The sequence below is a fragment of the Ruditapes philippinarum genome, unplaced genomic scaffold, assembly GCF_026571515.1.
Source record: "Ruditapes philippinarum isolate M1 unplaced genomic scaffold, ASM2657151v2 ctg1785_1_1_1_1, whole genome shotgun sequence".
Taxonomy (NCBI): domain Eukaryota; kingdom Metazoa; phylum Mollusca; class Bivalvia; order Venerida; family Veneridae; genus Ruditapes; species Ruditapes philippinarum.
The window spans coordinates 136,894-159,673 of NW_026854096.1; the positions used below are offsets into that span (position 1 = coordinate 136,894).

The following is a 22,780-nucleotide window of genomic DNA, read 5'->3' on the forward strand; positions in this document are numbered from 1 at the left end:
AGACTGTACCTGATGACATTTAGTGTTTTTGATAATATCTCAGTGCCCTCTGATGTTCTGAAATAAAATTTTTATGTCAACTTCTGATACAAAATTTTATTAAATGGATATACAGTACAACCTCTGCAAAACAGCAACCTTTTGGGAAGCAAAGATTTTGGTTGTTGTAGAGAGGGGTTGGTCTACAGAGGTTAAATTCAGTGTTTAATCTTAGCGTGGGAAGATTTGATTCTGTTGCTATAAAGAGGTTCTTTCTCTACAGAGGGCCTGCTACAGAATCATGTGTTGTTGCAATTATAATCAAACCTTTGATAAAGACCATGCTTTTATTCAAAGCAAACATTTCTACATTTATGAAGAATATTCAACAAATATAGCAAACATTCAACATTTTAAGAGAAAATTTCAAAATATATACAGACTGAATAGGGGACAGTGCAGACCATGATCAAACAGCACAGATGTGTCACCTGATCTTGGTCTGCACTGGTTGTCCTCAACAGGCTAAGGGGTAATCATTAAAGGCAAAGTTCAAAAATGAAGGAACTTTCATGAACATGTCTAAACTAAGATTTTTTAACTTTACCAGCTGTATTTTACAACACATCAACACAAACTGGTCATATACTGCTAAATTGAACTAAGGTCTCTAACAATTGAGTCCAAGGTTACAAAGAAATTTTCTAAGCTCAAACTCAGATCTACCATATTTAATTGATCAGAAACCAGCTCAGGATGTACACTGACCAATGAAAATCAAGAGATTTGAGACTGAACTCATGAAAATGTCTTGAAACCTTGAGGACTGGTGTCATTTATTGTCCACCTACCTTCACATGATATCACAGGTATGTTAAACCTTTTTATCATCCTCAGCAATTGTTCTCGAATCTCTGTAGCACGCACCAGGCCTTTAAAATTTAGTAAGTTCTCATGACACCATTTTGCTGATTTATCATACTGCAATGGGAAATATATGAATATTTATATGTTGATGTTTAAAGTCACAACCATACTGTTACAGACATATGGTGACTGTTAGCTGTTAGGAGAGCAGAATAATAAAATATGATCTATTGTGCAATATTCAGTATATTTACTACAGTGGGTATCTTTCTAAAGAAGAAGGCACTTGTGAAGAAGCTAATAAACACAGGCACCTTGATAGGAGCTAGTAGTAGCAGTTAAATTGTAGCAGGGTAGTAAAAGGCATATTGGTAGAAGTTGTTTGAACTAGGCACCAGGGTAGAAGCTGCAGAACCAGGCACAAGGGTAGAAGCTACTAGAACCTATGCAGAAACAGGGACCTGGGAAGAACTGGTAGCATCAGGAACCAAGATAAAAGCTGGTAGAAGCAGGCACCAGGGTAGAATCTGGTAGAAGCATGCACTACGGTAGAATCTGGTAGAAGCAGGCACCAGGGTAGAATCTGGTAGAAGCAACACTACGGTAGAAGCTGGTAGAAACAGGCACCAGGGTAGAATCTGGTAGAAGCACTCACTACCGTAGAAGCTGGTAGAAGCAGACACCAGTGTAGTAACAGGTAGAAGCATGCACGAAGGTAGAAGCTGGTAGAAGCAGACACCAGTGTAGTAACAGGTAGAAGCATGCACGAAGGTAGAAGCTGCATGCACGAAGGTAGAAGTTGGTAGAAGCAGACACCAGTGTAGTAACAGGCAGAAGCATGCACCTAGGTAGAAGCTGGTAGAAGCAGACACCAGTGTAGTAACAGGCAGAAGCATGCACCTAGGTAGAAGCTGGTAGAAGCAGACACCAGTGTAGTAACAGGCAGAAGCATGCACCTAGGTAAGCTGGTAGAAGCAGACCCTCGGAAAAAGCTGAAGTCTAGGCAGAAGCTGGTGGAAGCAAGCACCAGGGTAGAACCTGGCACCTAGGAAGAAACTTGAGGAAGCAGCAGCCTGGGAAGGAAATTCTTTTTGTAATCTAGCTGGATATTTCCTTTGGAAAAACAATCTATATAATATTGAAATGCAAAAAAATTTAGAAACTTGAGAATTTTTAAAAAAAAAGTTATGTAAAAAAAACATATATTTTCAAAATAAAACATAATATATCTCTGTGTTAATCATGGTAAGTATTAATGTTAAATCTAGACTTATTACAAAAACTCACCTTAATAAAAGCTCTGTATACATTCACTAATGATACATGGTCCCCTTCTTCAACTGAAAACTTTCTTCTGATTCGATTCTATATCAAGAAATAATATTACATACATAATGCATCAAACATATATAAATAAGCGTTTCATATTAAAACACCTTTCCTTTGTCTGGGACCGATAGCAAATGTGTTTGTTTCTTTATTTCCCTAACATCCTGGTAGCACTCCTTGATGAGTTACATACTCAAGAACAAAATTTCTTTTCATTTAAATCATTAAAGTCTTTTCATGAATTAATAACTTCATTTTTATGGCAAATCAACACAATAATATTATATGAACATGGTATTGAATGAGCCAAACAAAAACAATATCCTTATGCATAACAACATATTTTGAAGCCATTTAAGTAAATCACAACAATACACTTCTAGTAATACTAAAAAGTATACAATGTAAATATATAATCATTCAAAATTTAAAATTGCCTTCCATCAGTACTTTAAGTACTTTGATTTTATTTTGATATTCAAATCCCGTGTTACAGAGAAAACTGTGCTGTCTGAACTTGAGTAGAACCCAGAACCATCAGAACACTGTTCCTCCACTCTACCAACTGAGCTATCCAGCCACTTACACATTTTCCCCACTAAATAGCAAACAGTTCTTATCTATGACATACTCCTCCCTGCATTATTGAAAATCATCCTTAAATTTCTCAGGGTTACAAAGCAATGTGAAATAAACCCTTGAGCTATAACTCAAACCCGGGACCCTCAGAATACTGTTCTGCGGCTTTACAGACTGAGGTGACCAGCCACTTGCACATTTTTTGCTCTTTCACTGGAAAATTCCATGTTCATAACAGAACAAATCTAATATACAACCATGGCAAAGTAAGGACTATCAATAGCCAATGGTTAAAGCAACCAAAGTCACATGACCACTGAGTACCATATCAAAATGTCTAGGAATAATCTTACAGCTGTATGTTTCTGTCCACTAGGTGATACAAACACATTCTGTATCTGTGACATGGCCGCTATGATAACCGCCTCCTCTGAACAACCAAACTCTCCTGTAAACACAATTATTTATATATGTTAATATTTATTCATAACTACAAAATAACAGTCAGGACAATATAATTTTATATCATGAATGAATCTAACAATTTGTTTGTGTTGTGAATACATAAACTCATCAAAATATCTGCTGAATATTTTGTTATAAAATATGTTATTTTATCATATTATTTTATTTATAAAGCCTTATGTGACATCAAAGGAAGACTTTCTGTAATGAGTCATGGAAACAATAACTAGTGTTTTACTGGTTCAACTTACCTGAGACAAGCAACATCTTAGAAAACATTGGTGTAAGAGGAAACTCCGCCATTCTAAGACCCAGCGGAGATGTTAGATTGCCATTGTCATCTAAAGCTGAAAAATTATGTTTGGACAATACAGAATTCTAACATGGATTACTATGGCTGCAGTGACCCTTGAATACATGTTTTTATAAAAGACTATTTAAATAACTGTTTTAGTTTCAAGAATAAAAAAATAAGAACCCTGCACCTGATGTTAACACTTATCTGTTCAATATCCTCTTTTGATAAAAAATTTAAGTTAAAAATGGAATGTAACTCCTTGAACTATGCTCCTTGTCTAACAACTGCACCCTGCCACAATAAGAAAACATTTCAAGTTTCATATTGATACCTTTAAAACTTTTTGAATTATGGGCTTTATTAAAGTTCCAGCATAATGATGACAATGATGTTGATGCTGTAGCGATCATAATTACTCAACTTTTTCTCAGAAACAGACGAGGTAATAATACTCCTTGAGTTAAATTAAACAGGAAAAACAACTCAAGAGAGGAAATGATTATACATTGTTTATAAGAATTTAATGCAAAAATTCTTCTCTTTAACCTGGATTTTTATGTCTTACCTCCAAGTGCATACAACAGTTCCAGGCCTCGCACCATGTTCTGAGCTGGGGGTGCCTGTAACATTAAATTTAATTTATAACCATTATCATTGAAGAAAATACAAAATTAATTATCAAGGTACCATATGCAACAGCTCAAAAAACATTTTGTTGAACAGTTATTTAAACATTGCCACATACAACCTGTCAAAATTCTTTATAAGTAACATTGTAAACATAAACTATTAGTGCGAATGATAAAAGAAAAACAAGAGCTGTCCGTAAGACACTGCCCTTGACTATTACAAGTACTTGCCTGGGAGTGGACATGATGGTCACTAACAAGTATTTAAGTTTCAAAGCAATGCCTGAAAGTGTAATAAGAAATAAATATTGTGGAACGAAAAAATTTAACCAAAAGTGTGGTCTGGACGCCAGTGCCCGAATAAGTAGGATAGCTCTCCCTACAATATAAATATAATAGTCAAACAATAAAAGAAAAGAAACTTTCAATATAATATTAATAATTAAACAAATACTTTGGCTTACTGATAGAAAATGGAACCTTAACACATTTGCAATACCCAAAGCTTTGAGCTGGAGTATAACAGGAGCCAGGTCTGATCTCTGCATCTCTGGCACTGTGGCCTCCGGTAATTTATCATAATCAGCCTCTGTAATAAATACAACCAATATTTGATGTAAGAAATTATATCAGGCTTTATACAGCAAAATCTGTTAGATATGACACAGCCTACAACTTGACAATAAATTATTACAAAATAATTAATTGTCATATTAAATGGGTTTTATGTCACACTGGTTTTAAGTGTCGCTACACTGTTTTTAAGTGACACTCTGGATTTAAGTCACATGTGTTTTATGTCATCCTGGTTTTATGTCAGAATGGTTTTATGTCACACTGGCTTCAAGTCACACTGATTTTATGTCACACTGATTTAAATTACAACAGTTTTATGTCATCACATTGGTTTTAAGTCACACTAGTTTTAAGTCACACTGGTTTTATACCAATCCGGTTTTAAGTCACACTGGTTTTATGTCGCATTGGTTTAAAGTCACAACAGGTTTATGTCATCACACTGTTTTTAAATCACAGTAATTTTAAGTCACACTAGTTTTAAGTCACACTGGTTTTATGTCACACTGGTTTTATGTCATACTGGTTTTAAGTCACAGTTGTTTTTATATCAATCTGGTTTTATATCAATCTGGTTTTAAGTCACACTGGTTTTAAAGTCACACTAGTTTTATGTCACACTGGTTTTTAGTCACACTGGTTTTATGTCACACTGATTTTAAATCACACTGGTTTTATGTCACACTGGTTTCAAGTCAAACTAGTTTTATGTCACACTAATTTTAAGTCACAATGGTTTTATTTCACACTGGTTTTAAGTCACATTTGTTTTTATATCAATCTGGTTTTAAGTCACACTGGTTTTATGCCACTCCGGTTTTAAGTCACACTGGCTTTATGTCAAATTTGTTTAATGTCACATTGGTTTTATGTCACAACAGGTTTATGTCATCACACTGGTTTTAAATCAAAGCAGTTTCAAGTCACACTAGTTTTAAATCACACTGGTTTCATGTCAAACTGGTTTTAAGTCACATTTGTTTTTATATCAATCTAGTTTTAAGTCACACTGGTTTATGCCATCACAATTGTTTTAAATCAGACTAGTTTCAAGTCACACTGGTTTTATGTCACACTGGTTTTAAATCACACTGGTTTTAAGTCACACTGGTTCCAAGTCGCACTAGTTTTATGTCACACCGGGTTCATGTCACACTAGTTTTAAGTCACAATGGTTTTATTTCACACTGGTTTTAGGTCACATTTGTTTTTATATCAATTTGGTTTTAAGTCACACTGGTTTTATGCCACTCTGGTTTTAAGTCACACTGGTTTTATGTCAAATTTGTTTTATGTCACATTGGTTTTAAGTCACAACAGGTTTATGTCATCACACTGGTTTTAAATCACAGCAGTTTCAAGTCACACTAGTTTTAAATCACACTGGTTTCATGTCACACCAGTTTTAAGTCACATTTGTTTTTATATCAATCTAGTTTTAAGTCACACTAGTTTCAAGTCACACTAGTTTTAAGTCACACTGGTTTTATGTCACACTGGTTTTAAGTTATATTTGTTTTTATATCAATCTGGTTTTAAGTCACACTGGTTTATGTCATCACACTGGTTTTAAATCACACTAGTTTCAAGTCATCTTAGTTTTATGTCACACTGGTTTTACGTCACACGGGTTTTAAGTCATAATTGTTTTTATATCATTTGGTTTTAAGTCACACTGGTTTCAAGTCACACTAATTTTTTGTCACTCTGGTTTTATGTCACACTGGTTTTATGTCACACTAGTTTTATGTCACACTAGTTTTATGTCACTGGTTTTATGTCACACTAGTTTTATGCCACATTAGTTTTATGTCACACTAGTTTTATGTCACATTAGTTTTATGTCACACTAGTTTTATGTCACACTAGTTTTATGCCACATTAGTTTTATGTCACACTAGTTTTATGTCACACTAAATTTATGTCACACTGGTTTTAAATGAATATACAGCTTTACTGATTGAGAAAGACCTCAGGTGCCCTTCATGCATGAGAAGGTAGATATTTCTACTCAGGTGCCCTTCATGCATGAGAGGGCACCTGAGTAGAAATATCTACCTGATATAAGTTAGGTAAAAACCATCCTAACATACAAGAAAACAAAAATTCACAAGGGATTTAAACCACAGCCATTAAGGACAAATGATACAAACTTAGCAACCTTAACCATAAAGTCATATAATACAATTTAAGTGCTAAATGTAATGCTCTTTGATGTCCCTTGTAAACATATGATCAAAACTACATGTTATATTTTAGAAAAGATGAATATAACGAGAAGCACTTTATACCAATAAATTACCTGTAAACAGTCTGTAAGCTTTGCCTGCCCGTACACGTCCTGCCCTACCAGCCCTCTGATTGGCAGATGCCTGTGACACTGGTACAATCACTAAACTTTCTAAAAGGAGGCAAGGACAAATAAACACAATATAGTAAACAAATAGATCTGAAATCGCAGCCGCAGACCATTATCAACATTAACTTGGAAATATTTTTATTTAATGAATCGGAAATATTTTTATTTAATGAAATACAGAGGTTGAAATTAAATATTTAATGACAATACAGAGGTTAAATGACACACTTTTTTATGAAAATCTATCTCATTTATTGTGTAATGGTTAGTTCTGATGTTTTCTTATGCTTTAGCATGCTGTCAGTGACAAGTTCTAGCAATGCCAACCGTGCAGACCATGATCAGCTGACAAATCATTGCAGTCTGATCATGGTTTGCACATTTCATTTGACACACAGTTGTAATTTAAAAGTTTTCCCTAAAAATGATGAACGGTTTTGTCCAGATTTAAAGATTTTTGACAAATATATTAAAGATATTTAGCATGGTAAGTGTTAATGAATGGTCTAAAGTCATACACTAGAGATGCCATCATAAAATCACAGCTACTACAAAATGAGTAGCCAACAATTAAAACACCACACCTGGCTGCTCGACTACTGATCTAATGCTGGTAAAAAAAATATGCCAACTTTGTCACAATTACTTACAGCAGAAAGACAACAGTAAATATCTAAGTATCATTCTTTTAAACAAGAAAATGTACTGACCTATGCCTGTTTTTGGATGGTATGTCCTTATTTTCACAAACCCACAATCAACAACTGAAAATGGATGAAAGTAAATGATATATTATATGTATACTTATAATGATTAAGCACCACTATTACTGACATTATATTCTAAGAATTTCAAGTAGAAGAAACAGATATTATCTTAAGAAATTTTGATATACATTAACAACCAACAGTATCAAGCCTGGTTCGACTACGCTAAGTGCACTGCTGGTGGCATAGAAAATTTAGTAACGCCACTAGTAAAATTATGGTTGAAGTCATAACGCCAACACTATAGGGAAGGGTTACCTGATGCATGAGCAGACTACTCAGGCTCTGCACTGGTGAAATACGCCTATCATTTATTACAGTTTTATCTTGAAAGTTACAAATAAAGACTTACTATACACTATGCCATTTATTGTGATAGAAGTTTCCGCTATGTTGGTAGCTACAACTATTTTACGACAATTCTTTGGTGTCCTTTCAAAAGCCTTCATCTGAAAGCAGAGAAATATTCTATTTTATTAAATCACATTACCAAAACTCTATTATCAGAAGGTATTACTTGGCTGCTGTTTGCTTTTATGCTACTATAATGACCCAAAGATGTCCACAATGGCCGGGGGGGATGGGGGGTGGGGGTGGAAAGGGGGCATAGGCTAAAAGACATTATGGTTCCAATGCATTCACACACATGTTGGAAAATTGATAACTATGTTACTATATATAGTAAAAAAAAAAATATACCTTTATACTCTTTAAGTTAGATGTTGCTAAAATATATGCTGTCATAAAAAAAATACAATAAATAACATTAAAAATTGAACCTGTTCTGCAGCAGGCAGACTGCCGTGCATTGGAACTATTTTCATTCTCATTGCATCTGGTTTCTTCAGCAACTGCTTTGCTTCTTCTCTGAAATATAGATCATAGTTTATATTTGGTCTCAAAAAATCACTTTTGAATAAAGCACAAATCATGTACAATAATGCTCTGTCGGTGTTTATTTTCATAAAGACAGACAAAACAAATGTTTTACTGGATATACTGATCTACTTAATGAAGTGGACCTACAGGCTGTTGCATAATGCAGGATATATGACTTTTCTCACATAAAGTTTTTTTTTTTTAATTACCGATGTGGTTTTTTTTTTCAGTTTTGCGGAGTCATACCAACACTTTAAAGATCATAATGTGACTCTCCAACTTTAGTGGTGGAGAAATACTTCAGGTCCTTCTCCATGCTTTATTTCAGGAATGAGAGGGCCTCTGAGAAGAACCACTGACAACTCATATTAAAGCTAGCTGAATAGCTTCCTACTGGAAAGAATACAGATTTAAAATGAGCCGCATCATGACAAAACCAACATAGTGCGTTTGCCACCAGCATGGATCCAGACCAGCCTGGGCGTCCGCGCAGTATGATCAGGATCCATGCTGTTCCCTATCAGTTTCTCTACTTGTTATAGAGTTGGTAAGAGTCTGATGCGCAGGCTAGTCTGGATCCATGCTAGTCGCAAACCCATTATGTTGGTTTTGTCGTGACGCGGCTCAAATATTCTTACATCAGGGGCGTAGCTTGAAAGAAACCAATGTGTTGGCACTTGTGTTAGGGGGGGTCCGGGGGCATGCTCCCCCGAAATTTTTTGAAAATCTACATTGCCATAGCTGCATTCTGGGGCATGTTAAGGCATGTTCTGAAGGAAGAGTATTCATAATTTTGCTGAATTTTGGTTACATTTTTTCCATCAATTTAAAGATGAGTGACCATACTTATATCTGACACTAACTCAACGCAAAGCTACTGTGACATTTTAGCAAAAAGAGCTTTTTTCCGTATATAGTTTTGGGTAATAATATATGAATCCAGAACTATACATTTAAAAAGAACAAATTTATGTAATTTTTGTAAGCAATCATCAAAATTTCAAAAATCAAAATAAGGTTGTCTAAATATATAATTAGAAAATAATGAAAACAAAGATCAACAAGATCGAACGCCATTAACTAAATGCACCCCTATACACCGGACAATCGGTATTTAAATACCAATTGATGATGAAATATCTAATGTCACACAAACAGCGTCGAATACATTTTTTTCAATAAGATTTTATGCTCCCATAATTCATGAATGAAAGCCTTAGTGAAGCATATATAAAACATAGAATAGACTGTTTACGTGAAGTCAAACATATAAAGAAAGTAAAGACAAAGCAAACTTACACCTCCAGTACGTTACCTACAGTAATGTAAGAAAAAGAATTCCGAAGAGCTTTTATTATCAAACATTTTTGTAATCTGAATGAGCTATTTCGCACGAAGTAGTGTTAGAATGTTCAAAAATCTATTTCACAATTGTAAGAATTACTTTCAGTGTGAATGAATTTGGCATGTCAGAACGCTCATATTCATTTACATGTACATGTTTATTTTAAGAACTAAAAAATCGGATATTTTCAATCATGTTTTTCCTTACATTCTTCCTTTCTTCTAATATCTCCATAAGTTACCTAAGTCTCTTTATATTGATAATTCAACAATCAATTATTCTCTAATTTTTCGTTGTACATTCAAAGAGCTTACATCTATCCGCAACTTTTTGTATCTTTATTTTGAAAATTACTTTAGCTGGAGAGGTATTGTATTACATGTTTTCCAATCCAATCTGAAATACATTGTTGTGAAATGTTTGTAAATGTTACTTTAAGTGCAATTTAATGAATAAAAAAAGTTTCATTAAAGTATAAAATTGCATCGCTAGCGTTAAATGTACTTGTATATGTGAATGACGATGAACCGATGTGTTCAAGTCAATTTTGTTGAATAAATTTAACTTCTGTTCTGTTCTGTTAAAGACAAACTCTCCACCACTATGCTATTTAATGCAGATTTTGATGTGTATTCGAACACATTACTTGTATATATTATAAATAATTTAAATACATTTAAAAAAAAATGTAATAACACAGATTATGTTTCACGTTTACTTCAAATCGACTTTATGAACTTGACGGAGATGCAGTTTGAACAGAATAACGAACAAATAATTAAATCATGAATACCTTAAAAAGGGAAGAGAATATAAAAGACAAGATGTCTAGCCTTCAGCTTAGCTTCCTCATCAGTTGTATAAAGCTAGCACTACCGATATCTGGATATGGCCGATCATTGTCGTGCATACTTGTAGATTCTAATATTTATATTTTGAATCGAAGCGTTCAAAAACTTCATCCGTCTCTGATAGGTTTTACCACAGAAAAACTTTATAACACGGCAACACTTTCGTTATGAAATAAAACTCGATATTAAGAGTAAAAAACTCGATTCAAATAAGCAAGGTGACAGGTCATTTTCTAATATTAGGACCTACACATGATCTACCGCCCTTACCTTAAAATTGTAATAATTTAATTTTTCATTTTTGAGGAAAAAGTGTAGGCACGTGCCTACAGTGCCTATAGGAAGCTACGCCACTGTACATATTCATTATCTCAGCTGTGAGAGGCTAGAGTCTTGACCATAGTAATTATGTACATGCATTAAGATATTTGATTTGAAAAGTTCATTTTGATCCAGCCCTTCATCTATGTCAGCATTGATCAAAGTCATAGGGTAAAGTTCAAAGGTCAGAATCAGATTTATTGCATGCTTAACTTAATTCAATCAGTAATACTCACATCAGCATTCTTGTGACTGTGCCAACTTCATCCTATAAAGTATGAACAAAAATTTATATTGTAATTTCACCTAACATCATCCATAGTATACATTGCCTTGCTCTATTTACTATTTGTAATTTTTCTAAAGTGTAGAAACGAAACTGGCAGATAACAAATTACCACCAACAAAACAAGAGACGATGAGTTGTTTCCCTTCCTTCAATTCTGGTCTTATATACTTAACAAGTTTTCAAGACATGAGGTTTCTTGTGTGGATACTAAGTATTCCATACATTCCATATTTTAAATTTCAATACAAAAAGTATAACATTGTATCAGTTCCATGACAAATGCCACCTTATATATATCTGATGGTATATTAAAGCTTACCATTCCTGTGAGGAAAGCGAGAACGTCTCCGGGTTTCTCATTACGATGAAGCTTCACAATTGTATCTACAGTTGCCTTGATATAATCTGGTACTGGACTGAAACAGAATAGAAAATACAACTTGTATAAGATCCTGTATAGATCTTTTACTTAATATTACACTGTTAGATAAATGTTAACAATCAATCTATAACATATAAACTAGCACTAAACTCATCTTGCTTAAGACTCCCTATATAACACTTTTAACATAAGTCTATATGAAAATACAACTTTTAAGAATCTATATAGATCTATTACAGTCATGATATTATTACATTGCCAGATATATGTTTAAAATCAACATGTTACTTACTCTATGGTATAATGAATATCAACAGGAAATGCTCTTCCTTCTATACTTAGAATAGCTGCCGTGTCTAGACTGAAAATGTTAACATACATCTAGATTTTTAGCTGATTACTATAGAATAAACCATGAAACCGAACACAACAAATTATAAATATATAACTCATCAAAGGGAAGTTATTCTCTGTTAAACCCAGAGTTGTAAGTCTTGATCACTTTCTATATATGTCATGTGTAGATCTTGATCACTTTTCCTCATATGTGAAGTTTACATCAAATACTTTCAGTAGTTGTTGCGAAAGAAGTTGCAAGTCAAAATTTAATCAGGAATTTTGCAAGTTCATGAAGGGGTATAATTCAATTAATATGTTAACTCCATGCCAGAGTTTCTTGGAGACTTAAAAACCTTAACTAAATACATGTTTTACCAATGTAAACTCAAGGGTGAGAAGGATTGCCCCTTTCTCCAATACTGTAAAATTCATCTTTGTGAAATTTTGGTGACATCAAATTATTTCTTTTTTCAAAGAATGGGCACACTGCTTTGCCAAGTACTAACAAATATATTTAAGAGGAAGTGAAAGATTTTCACTATCTTCAATTCTAACACAACCTGCATTTTTCTCTATTGAACATACACATACCGAAAGTGTGTGAGAATATGCAATAAAATCACTGTTGATGGTCTATTGTTAGACATGTGACGTCACAATTAAAATGTGACACACTAAAAATAAGTACAGAAACAAATTAGGCATAATTTAGCTTGATATCAGGTAAAGCAGCATTTATTTGATGATGTTGTGTTAGAATCAAAATAATATGTCCAAAGCAGTGATTTTATCACTTTATAAAATCACTGTTTGTTTGCTACAACCTTGTGATATAATTCCATCTGAATTCCAAGAAATAATATATCCCAAACTGTGATTTTATCGCTCAATAACATCACTGTTTGGAGTTCGGATGCGAGGAATTATACAGTAAACTCCGCTTATAACGAACTCACTGGGACATTCAAAACCTGTTCCTTATATCCGGAGTTCCTTGTAAGCATATAGCGATTTAGTTCGTTGTATCAGGAGTTTATATAGCGAACAGTTTTACATATAACGAACTGATTGTTTACCATTGTCCGCCATTTTTGAAGATAATTTGATTAAGAAATAGAAATATTAGTCATTTATTTATATTTTAGACACACTACCCGAGAGCGTACCTTTTGGAATTCGAAAATCATTGCTATTTCAGTTTTAGTTTTACTCCTTATCTCAATTTCACATAAAATATATTATTTAATTTTACCCATGAAATATGGTGCTATATCAGTCAAATATATTTCATATTTTTTAAAAATAAATATGAATTATAAATATGAAAGTGGGCGGAGTCAAAACTCATATTTATTTTAAGGGACTTCTTTCGCCGGTTTGTTTAAAAAATCTGATAAATACAAAACAACTTTTTCTTGAATTTTGTTTTGAAAACTATCTAGCATGATAGAAAATGGTCTAACTAAGAAAATTAATCCGCACACCAATATCTTTAATTCAGTAATTAACGCTGTACAGACGTTTAAAGAGTTGTTTACATGACGTCACAATTTAGCGCCAAACAGCACATGCTTACGCATAAATTACTGCGCGCTGTACAATTGCAGTTGGTAGCAAGCAAGGGAATTCGTTACCATTTTCTTTGATAATGAAATTAAATAAAAAGGTTATTTTTTCGTTTTTCGTGAAATATGGTACATATTTTCACTCAACATGATAAAATGCCACATTACAAAATATGTGGCATTTTATCATGTTTCGTGAAAATATAAACCATGTTTCACGCAAACGAAAAAATATCCTCTTAATATTTTGTTTCTAAACTATTTTCGTTTTCTTTCCATGATTGAGAATAAACAAGATTTTCGATTTTTCCTTCCTTTTATATTGAATATCTTATAATTTAAGGGTGACTTTACTAATGTAAGATATATATTTCTTTTCATTTAAATCAATCGTACTTTGCAGTTTGCAATGGATCATGCTTGCAAGCATGCATGATTATGTTGAAAACCGATTATAAATTATTATAATTATTTTACTCGAGCAAAACTATTGAAGAAAATAAATAAATAACCGTTTTATCTTGGTGAAAAGAGCTCATCCTAAAAATATCCAAAATAGAAAACTATAAAAATTCATTTGAATAGATGCATTGAAGTACATACAACGATAAACGGTACATTCGCCCGAGTTTTAATCCGTGCGTTGAAAATGCGGGATCTATTTACGGATAGCCAATATTTTGGAGATCGCTATATAGTGTAATTTTCTGTACTATTAACTAAATTGGGACTAAGAAATGAGTTCCTTATAAGCGATAATTCCTTATAACTGTGTTCGCTATAACCATATATTTTTATATTAAATAAAGAAGGCCAAAATTCGGGCCAAAATAAATTGTTCCCTATAACCGGAAGTTCGCTATAACTGTGTTCGCTATAAGTGAAGTTTACTGTATAATGATGCGCATCTGAACGACAAACAGTGATGTTATCCAGCGATAAAATCACCGATTTGGATATATTATTTTGATTCTAACACGACATTAACAAATATATGCTGCCGTACCTGATATTAAGCAAAATCGCGCCTGATTTGTTTCCGTACTTATTGTCAGCGCGTCGGATTTTATAGTGGTTATGTCACATATATAATGATTACGTCACATGTCTAAATATAGAACGTCAAACAGTGACTATATAGCATAACACACACTTTCGGTTCTTCTATGTTCAATAGGGAAAAATGCGGGTCGTGTTAGAATTAGCGATAAAATCACTGTTGGGGATATATTATTTCTTAAATAAAGTGAAATATTTTCACTATCTTCAAGTAAATGTAAAATTTCACTTTGTACTACCTTTTGTCATCTGTTTCATTTCTGTTGAAAAAATCCTTGATTTCCTGAAAATCAAAAAACACAACAGAATTTTATCAGCTGTTACATTAAAGTATATTACTGCATCTATTGTCTCAAAAAATACCTATTTCTATAATCCTTTGAAACACACTGAAAGATAATATTCAACAAGATTTCGTTTTAATTGTTTCTCTGTAAATCTTTCTGGCTCAGCTTATATCTTGCAGCGAATTGCAGGCATTTTTAAAATATAAAACCCCTGTTTTCCTTGTATGAACAAAAACCTTCATAAAAACAAAGTACAAAATTCAATGAATTTTTTGAACTACTAAATTGTATTAATCATTCATTTAACTGTGGAATTAGATAAAAACTTGATAATTTCAAATACCTCAGCATCTAATGTTGCAGACGCCACTATAACATGTAAATCTTCTCTCTTCTGTTGAATCTGCATAATAAACAGAGAATATTGAATTAGTGTAAGTTCAATGCAAAATTCATTTCACAAGTAAAATAATAAATTGCTCACAAGTCTATTCCACAAGCGCAATAAATTTAGTAATGAAGCTATATGAATATAATACTTTATTGATCACATATCCACAATTAAAAATTAAAACAGTAAATAAAACATTTTTTCATTGATGCACTTACAGTACACTGTATTATTTAGCATGTATTATGCTGTTTGTATAATGCAAATGATGTCAAATCAAACTAGAACTTTCACTAAATGTGATTAATACCCCCGCAAGATTGCTTCAGAAATGAGGAAGTTACTAGTTACAGAATACATTGTAAAAGAATTGAAATAGTGTTATGGTTGTAGGCAATTAAAGATGGTTGTGGTTCTTGTATGTTGCATTTCCTTTTAACTATGGTTAACCATTGAGTTTTATTAAATTACTGTGTAATAAGTCCAGATAGAGTTACAGTTCTTGAGCACTGCACTTCCTCTCATTGTGCTGGACCACTGTATAAAGTTCATACAACTGAATTTGCATTGAATTCCAAACATTAAAGTTATGCACTGGACAAGGAGAAGGAACAAAGGGCAATAACTCTGCAAATACTTAAGATGGAGTTATGGTTATTGTACACTGCACTTCCTCTCATTGTGTTTGACCATTGTATGAAGTTGTATTGAATTCCAACCACAAGTTTTCAAGTTATGCACTGGACAATAAAAAGTAACAAAGGGCAATAACTATGTAATTAGTCCAAATAGAGTTATGGTTTTTGAACACTGCATTTCAATTCATTGGGCTTGACCATTGTATGAAGTTGTTTTGAATTTCAACCAATAATTTTCAAGTTATGCACTGGGCAAGGAAAAGTAATGAAGGGCAATAATTCTTTAATTACTATAGATAAGAGTTATGGTTCTTGTGCACTGCACTTCCTCTTATTGAACTTGACCATTATATTAAGTTGCTTTGAATTCCAATAAGTACTTTTCAAGTTATGCTTTGGACATGGAAAAGTATCAAAGGGCAATAACTCTGTAATTATTAATAATGGGGTTATGGTTCTTATTCATTGCACTTCCTCTCAATGTGCTTGACCATTGTATTAAGTTGTATTGAATTCCAACTAGTGGTTTTCAAGTTATTTTTTGGCCAAGAAAAAGCAATGGAAAAGTAACAAAGGGCAATAACTCTGTAATTACTTAAGATAGAGTTATGGTTCTTGTGCACTGCACTTCCTCTTATTGTGCTTGACCATTGTATGAAGTTGTTTTGAATTCCAACAGTAGTCTTCAATGCTCCGGACAAGGAAAAGTAACAAAGGACAATAAGTTTGTAATTAGTCAAGATGGAGTTATGGTTCTTGTGCACTGCACTTCCTCTTAATGTGCTTGGCCATTGTATGAAGTTGTATTGAATTCCAACCATTTGTCTTCAAGTTATGCTTCGGACAAGGAAAATGCAACGGACCACTGGACCGACCAACCACTGGGTGACTCCTATATACCCCCCAAATTTCTTTTTGGGGGGTATAAATATATGCACCATGGTGTATTACTGTTTTTTTTACGAAGTCGTTGGACCTTCAGAGGTATAAGATAAAGTAATACAATAAGGTTTTGGCAATGAACAATTACAGTACAACCTCTGCTAAGCAACCACCTTTGGGAGATGAAGATTTTGGTTGTTGTAGAGAATTGTTGCTCTTGAAAGGTTCAATTTATTGCAATCTTTCTTCAGTAATAACTGAAACTGTTGTTGTACAGAGGCAGTTGTTCTACAGAGGGCAGCTCTGTATATCTTACATATTTTACATGAATTATAATTATTTTTCACACTAAAGCTACACACTACATATATATTTTCTGATAAAAACATAGTTAATACCTTTCTTATAAGGCCAAGAATTATATCTGTATACAATGTTCTCTCATGCACCTCATCTAACAGTAGCACACTGAAATATAACATTTACATTTTTTTATTTCATAATTATGCATGTGCAAATTTAATTTCCTTTCCTTTTTATTTTTTTTCAACAGTTCCAAAAGCTACATACTTGTATGTATATTCTGAATGACGAAATCTAAATTTTTTAAACACTTAGTTTGTGAAAACATTACAAAATACAATTTCAAGTAACTATAGAAACATGCTATTAGTCCCAGAATCTTGATTTCAAGCAAAACTGGATATAAAGCTCAGTGAACTATAGCAATAAATATTAATTTCAGATAACTATGAAATGAATAATGAAGAATGATATTTTTTTTGGGTTTGGTTTTACATTGCATCAATACAGTTCAGGTCATATGGCTATTTTCCAGCTATACTGGTGAAGGAAGACCTCAGGCATCCCTCTATGCATTAATTTAGAAACAAACGGGCACAAGAGTAGAACCACCAACGTTCTGTGAGCTAGCAGGATAGCTTTTCTCAGATGAGAGAATCTGAAGATACTTGCGTGATTCGAACCTTCAGCAGTGCGAGGCAAGTGGTTAAAGTCAATGACCATAACCACTCTACCATGGACACTTTAGTAGTTTAATAGCTTAGAGCTAAGAATCTGTTCAGACTAAGCGGGTTTTCCAACTAGCATAACTTTATGACTATGCAGTCGCAGGTTAAGCACAGAAATGTTAATTAGTCTTAAAACCAACCTGTATCTTGATAACAATGGGTCTTTCATTATCTCCCTTATCAACATCCCATCTGTCATACACTGAAAAATTCATACAAAAATGATCAAAAAATATATTTCGATCATTCTACTGCATATTTATTTGTGTTTGTAGTTATTCTTTTAGAAACAACTTGCTATATGATGTTTAAGTCTAGCTTCTATTGACAAAAGAACAAACAAAAAAACTACAAAAACAATTGTATTTCTTTTATTTATGGCTGACATTAGAAACCAAAATAGAAGACCACTCTGAAACATGGCCATCAAGATCAAATCTATTTAAGAATAAGATATAAAGTTTTCCTTTCTTAAATACCAACTAAGTGAACATTCACAGTCTAATCTAAACAAGTTCTAGTAATATAAGTTGTAGAAGTGAACAATTTCTGTAAAATCATTTTTATTTGCGGGGCGACTTTTGTAGAAAGGTCAATCTACAAATTTACAATCAAACGAAATTTCATTTCATCTGCTGCAACATTATTTTGCATTACATTATTTGCATTAAACTTCTTTTGCAAGAATATATTATCCAAGAATTTTAAAACCCAAGAAAATATCCTTTGTCAAATTGTGACTAAACCACAAAAATTTTCATGCCCATGAAATTTAGTAAATTCACAGTAGTTCAGTTACATTATATATTTCATTTCAGTTTACTTGTGATTAAAGCTAGTAGCTCAAGCTTACCTCTTGTTAGTCAGCTGAGGACAAATGGTTTAGACCCCAGGTAAGATTCGAATCCATGATCCATGGAGTTGAGAGGCAGACACCTTAACCACTAGGTCAACTCCCTTACATATGAGGAATTAGACTTGGAGTCAAACTGTGGCCAAACACAATATGCCATTCCATAATCAATGGACATAAAAACTTAGAAATGAATCAACATACTATCAATATTAAGAGTTTGAATCCTTTAGTAGACTGACAAGAACAACACATTTATTACTATACTAGTTAACAAACCTTTACGCTAGTGGTTTCATCACAACAATCATCAAATCTGATAAGATAACCAATTTCTCCACCCAGTAATGTCCCACGCTCTTCTGCTATCCTGCTGGCAACCTGAACACATAATACAAGAATATTTCAGTACATCATAATCTAATTGTGGGAATTGACTGCAACAACTTCAAACACATAAAAACTAATGGATGGCTAGAAGAGTGGGTTCATACATTGTTGTTTCCTTGAGCAAGAAACTTAAAACTTATTGCTCAGTACTGATTGATTCCAGGAATGAATTTGAGAGTGTGTCTACAAGCCTACAACATCCTTCACAATCAAACTCAATTAAAGTCTGTTTAAACTAAAGAACCAATTCCCTATGGAATTGTAAGCTGTTTTATCTAAAGTAATGCAGATAGGTGTTCACCCATACATAAAGCAGATAGGTGTGTGCCAATAGGTAACACAGATAGGTGTTCACCCATACATAATGCAGATAGGTGTGCACCCATACATAATGCAGATAGGTGTGCACCCATAGATACACAGATAGGTGTGTGCCAATATGTAACACAGATATGTGTGCACCCATATGTAACACAGATAGGTGTGCATTCATACATTATGCAGATAGGTGTGCATTTATACATAACACAGATTGGTGTGCATCCATACCTAATGCAGATTGGTATGCACACATACGTAATGCAGATAGTTGTGCACCCATATGTAACACAGATTGGTGTTCATCCATTCATAACACATATTGCTGTGCATCCATACCTAACACAGATAGTTTCATTTATCTAATTTTAAATACTAACTGTTATAGCTGCTACTCTCCTAGGCTGTGTCACACCAATTAAATGGCCTTCCTTACACCAACCTGCCTCCAATAAATACTGTAATAGGAGATAAATAACTGTAGAGCAATTTATAAAACGAAAATTTAACACAAAAACTTTTCTACATGTATCTTTTGAGCAATGCTTATCCTTTAAACATACCGTAAGTAATTTAAGGACTTGCCTTGCCAAGAAATTCAAATGACCAAGTTTTAGAGACTTGCCTTGCCAAGTAATTCAAATGACCAAGTTTTAGAGACTTGCCTTGCCAAGTAACTCAAATGACCAAGTTTTAGAGACTTGTTTTGCCAAGCAATTCAAATGACCAAGTTTCAGAGACATGCCTTGCCAAGTAACTCAAATGACCAAGCTTTAGAGACACATACCTGAGGAATCTGAGTGCTTTTACCACAACCTGTTGATCCAACTATAACCACAGTCTGATATTTCTCCACAAGGTACAAGATATGGTTCCTCACCTGAAACATGTGAACTGTAAGTAACATAATTGGCAAAAATTGTAAGATTCTGGTATATTCAAAGTCAAATAAAATGAATGATCTTTAACCCTAATACTTATCATCTTATCACACGACACCCTTGTTTTCTATGTAATATAACTTTGACAAAATTTCTTTTTATCAAATGTTATTGCTTGTTTTACAAGTCATATATCAACTATTTCTTTATATAACACATGGATTACATTATGGATGTAATGATGTATGTCATGTATATAAATACTTTATGAATATAATTACGTCGTGTACATGTATATACAAAGTAGTTTTTTCTTATATTTCAATTGAAAGCTGAAAAAAGCTGTTAAAGAGTTAAATTAAATTAATTAAAAAATACACAGACATCCCTTTGACATCTTACTTTAAATATGGGAAGTTTTTGTCTCTGCTGTTCAATGGATAGTGATACATTGGGATTATACACAGCAACCTGGCTGTCAGTCTCTTTTCCAGACTTTCTTTCTTCTTCGAGACTTTGCCCTGGAGCTGTCTCTCCTATGAAACAAAGAATTGTGGTTGAAAACATAGGATCAGCATGTAGACCAAGGTAACATTGTAGGTAAGCATTAGTAAACAAACATTTAATTTGATGAGGTAGTCTAAGACATAAAATTACAAACCTTTATTTTGTAGTCACAGAATCATGCAATAAATAAATACTTATAGAGCAGTGACTGTATGTTTTTTTGTTTGAATTGCAACATGTTTTAGTTCTGCAATACACACAGGAAACGATTAACCTAAAAATTGTCGAGTCATGATCAACTTACAACTTTTCCTCTTCCTGCCTAACTTCTAATTAGATAAAATATGTACATTCTACAGAACAGTATACAAATAATGTCAGGTCAACTAGACCCTTGGTCAACTTGTCACTATTTTAGTAAATTTGTTCGTAACTTTCAGTTCACTCATCACTATTAAATATAAAAACAAGTCAGAATAAAATGGTTTAAAATCGATTTTTATTTTCAAGGTTTTATATTAAAAATGTACACTGAAATCTTACTGAATTGTAATTGGTTAAATACATTGATAAAATAATGTATGTAAATTGATATATTATATCAGTGACACTGTATTTGCAATACTTTCAAATTATACAAATTTAGGTGACATGCATTTTAACTGATCACTAAACACACATAGCATAGCTTTGATATAATATTACAAAGACTTCCTATCTAAAAAAAATAAAATAACAACAAAGATACTTTATCCATTCTATTCAGTAACTAAAACAAAATCAAAACACTTCTTTGGCCAGGGCATTTTTAAAAAAAAAATATGAAGGGGCCTGGGCCTGTTCATTTCGTAAGAAAAGGGCAATATGTCATAAAATTGTAAAAAAATGACATATAACTTGGCAATTCGCGACATTTTGAATCCGGAAACGGTTAATCATAATTTCTGACCTGTAAGTCAATACATTAACACGGTTAACATGTGCAAAAACCATTTAACTTGATTAAAACTATTTCAGTGTTATTGCAAATGGAGTAAATCAAGTTTTACCGGAAGGTAAACAATGTATTTCGAAGACAAAGTCCAAATATTTTGTGAAATTGCTTTTGAAATTGTGTAATTTTTTCTGCCACTTTTTGAAAAAAATTGCAATTTTGAATTGTGAAGGGGCCTTATATCGGCCCCTGTTATAGAAGGAAAAAATGCCCTGTTGGCAAATTCATTCTAAAAGAAATCTGTATTTAACGGTAAAAGTAAATCGAGCTCGCTTTAAGGATTTGCCTTTTTCATATTAGTTAAAATTGATATATATAAATGATATTGGTACACGAGGATAGAAAATAGGCCGCATTTAGTAAGAAGTAACCATAAATATGATGAAACTTCAATTTGAAGTTCAAAACAGTCGCGAAATCTAGTTGCAGATAAGATAGAAAGGAATAACCAACCTGGTTTCCAAAATTTCGGCTTCTTGATCATTTTACTTGAGAGATATTTTAACTTTCTGCCCGTTGACAATTCGAACCTTTCTCATAATAGCTATTTTATCCTTGTCAAATGTTGTTTTTGTGTTCAAAAACGTTTCCCGTATTTTTTTGAAGGTGCGTGTAAAAATAATAAACGTGAAAATCACTCTTCATCCCGCAGACCAATTAAAATCGCACCTGTCAAAATATATGAAAAATAGTCCTTAACTCAATTGCAATACAACATTCAATACGTCCA

The 22,780-nt window shown here is 33.1% G+C and overlaps 1 protein-coding gene across 1 annotated transcript; it reads right to left on the reverse strand.

Moving 5' to 3' along the window:
• Positions 1-777: 777 nt before the first annotated feature.
• On the reverse strand, positions 778-22,687 carry LOC132738924 (probable ATP-dependent RNA helicase DHX35). Its single transcript, XM_060726543.1, has 22 exons — positions 22,504-22,687; positions 20,952-21,085; positions 20,456-20,548; positions 20,049-20,126; positions 19,240-19,341; positions 18,248-18,309; positions 17,475-17,544; positions 15,509-15,568; positions 15,118-15,161; positions 12,208-12,276; positions 11,853-11,949; positions 11,481-11,512; positions 8,628-8,715; positions 8,201-8,297; positions 7,792-7,845; positions 7,025-7,123; positions 4,611-4,735; positions 4,083-4,137; positions 3,471-3,566; positions 3,108-3,202; positions 2,134-2,211; positions 778-960 (listed from the first exon to the last, which is right to left on the reverse strand). Exons 1-22 carry the CDS (start codon positions 22,532-22,534, stop codon positions 778-780), a joined length of 1,842 nt encoding a protein of 613 aa, XP_060582526.1. The 5' UTR covers positions 22,535-22,687.
• Between the last annotated feature and the right edge of the window lie 93 nt (positions 22,688-22,780).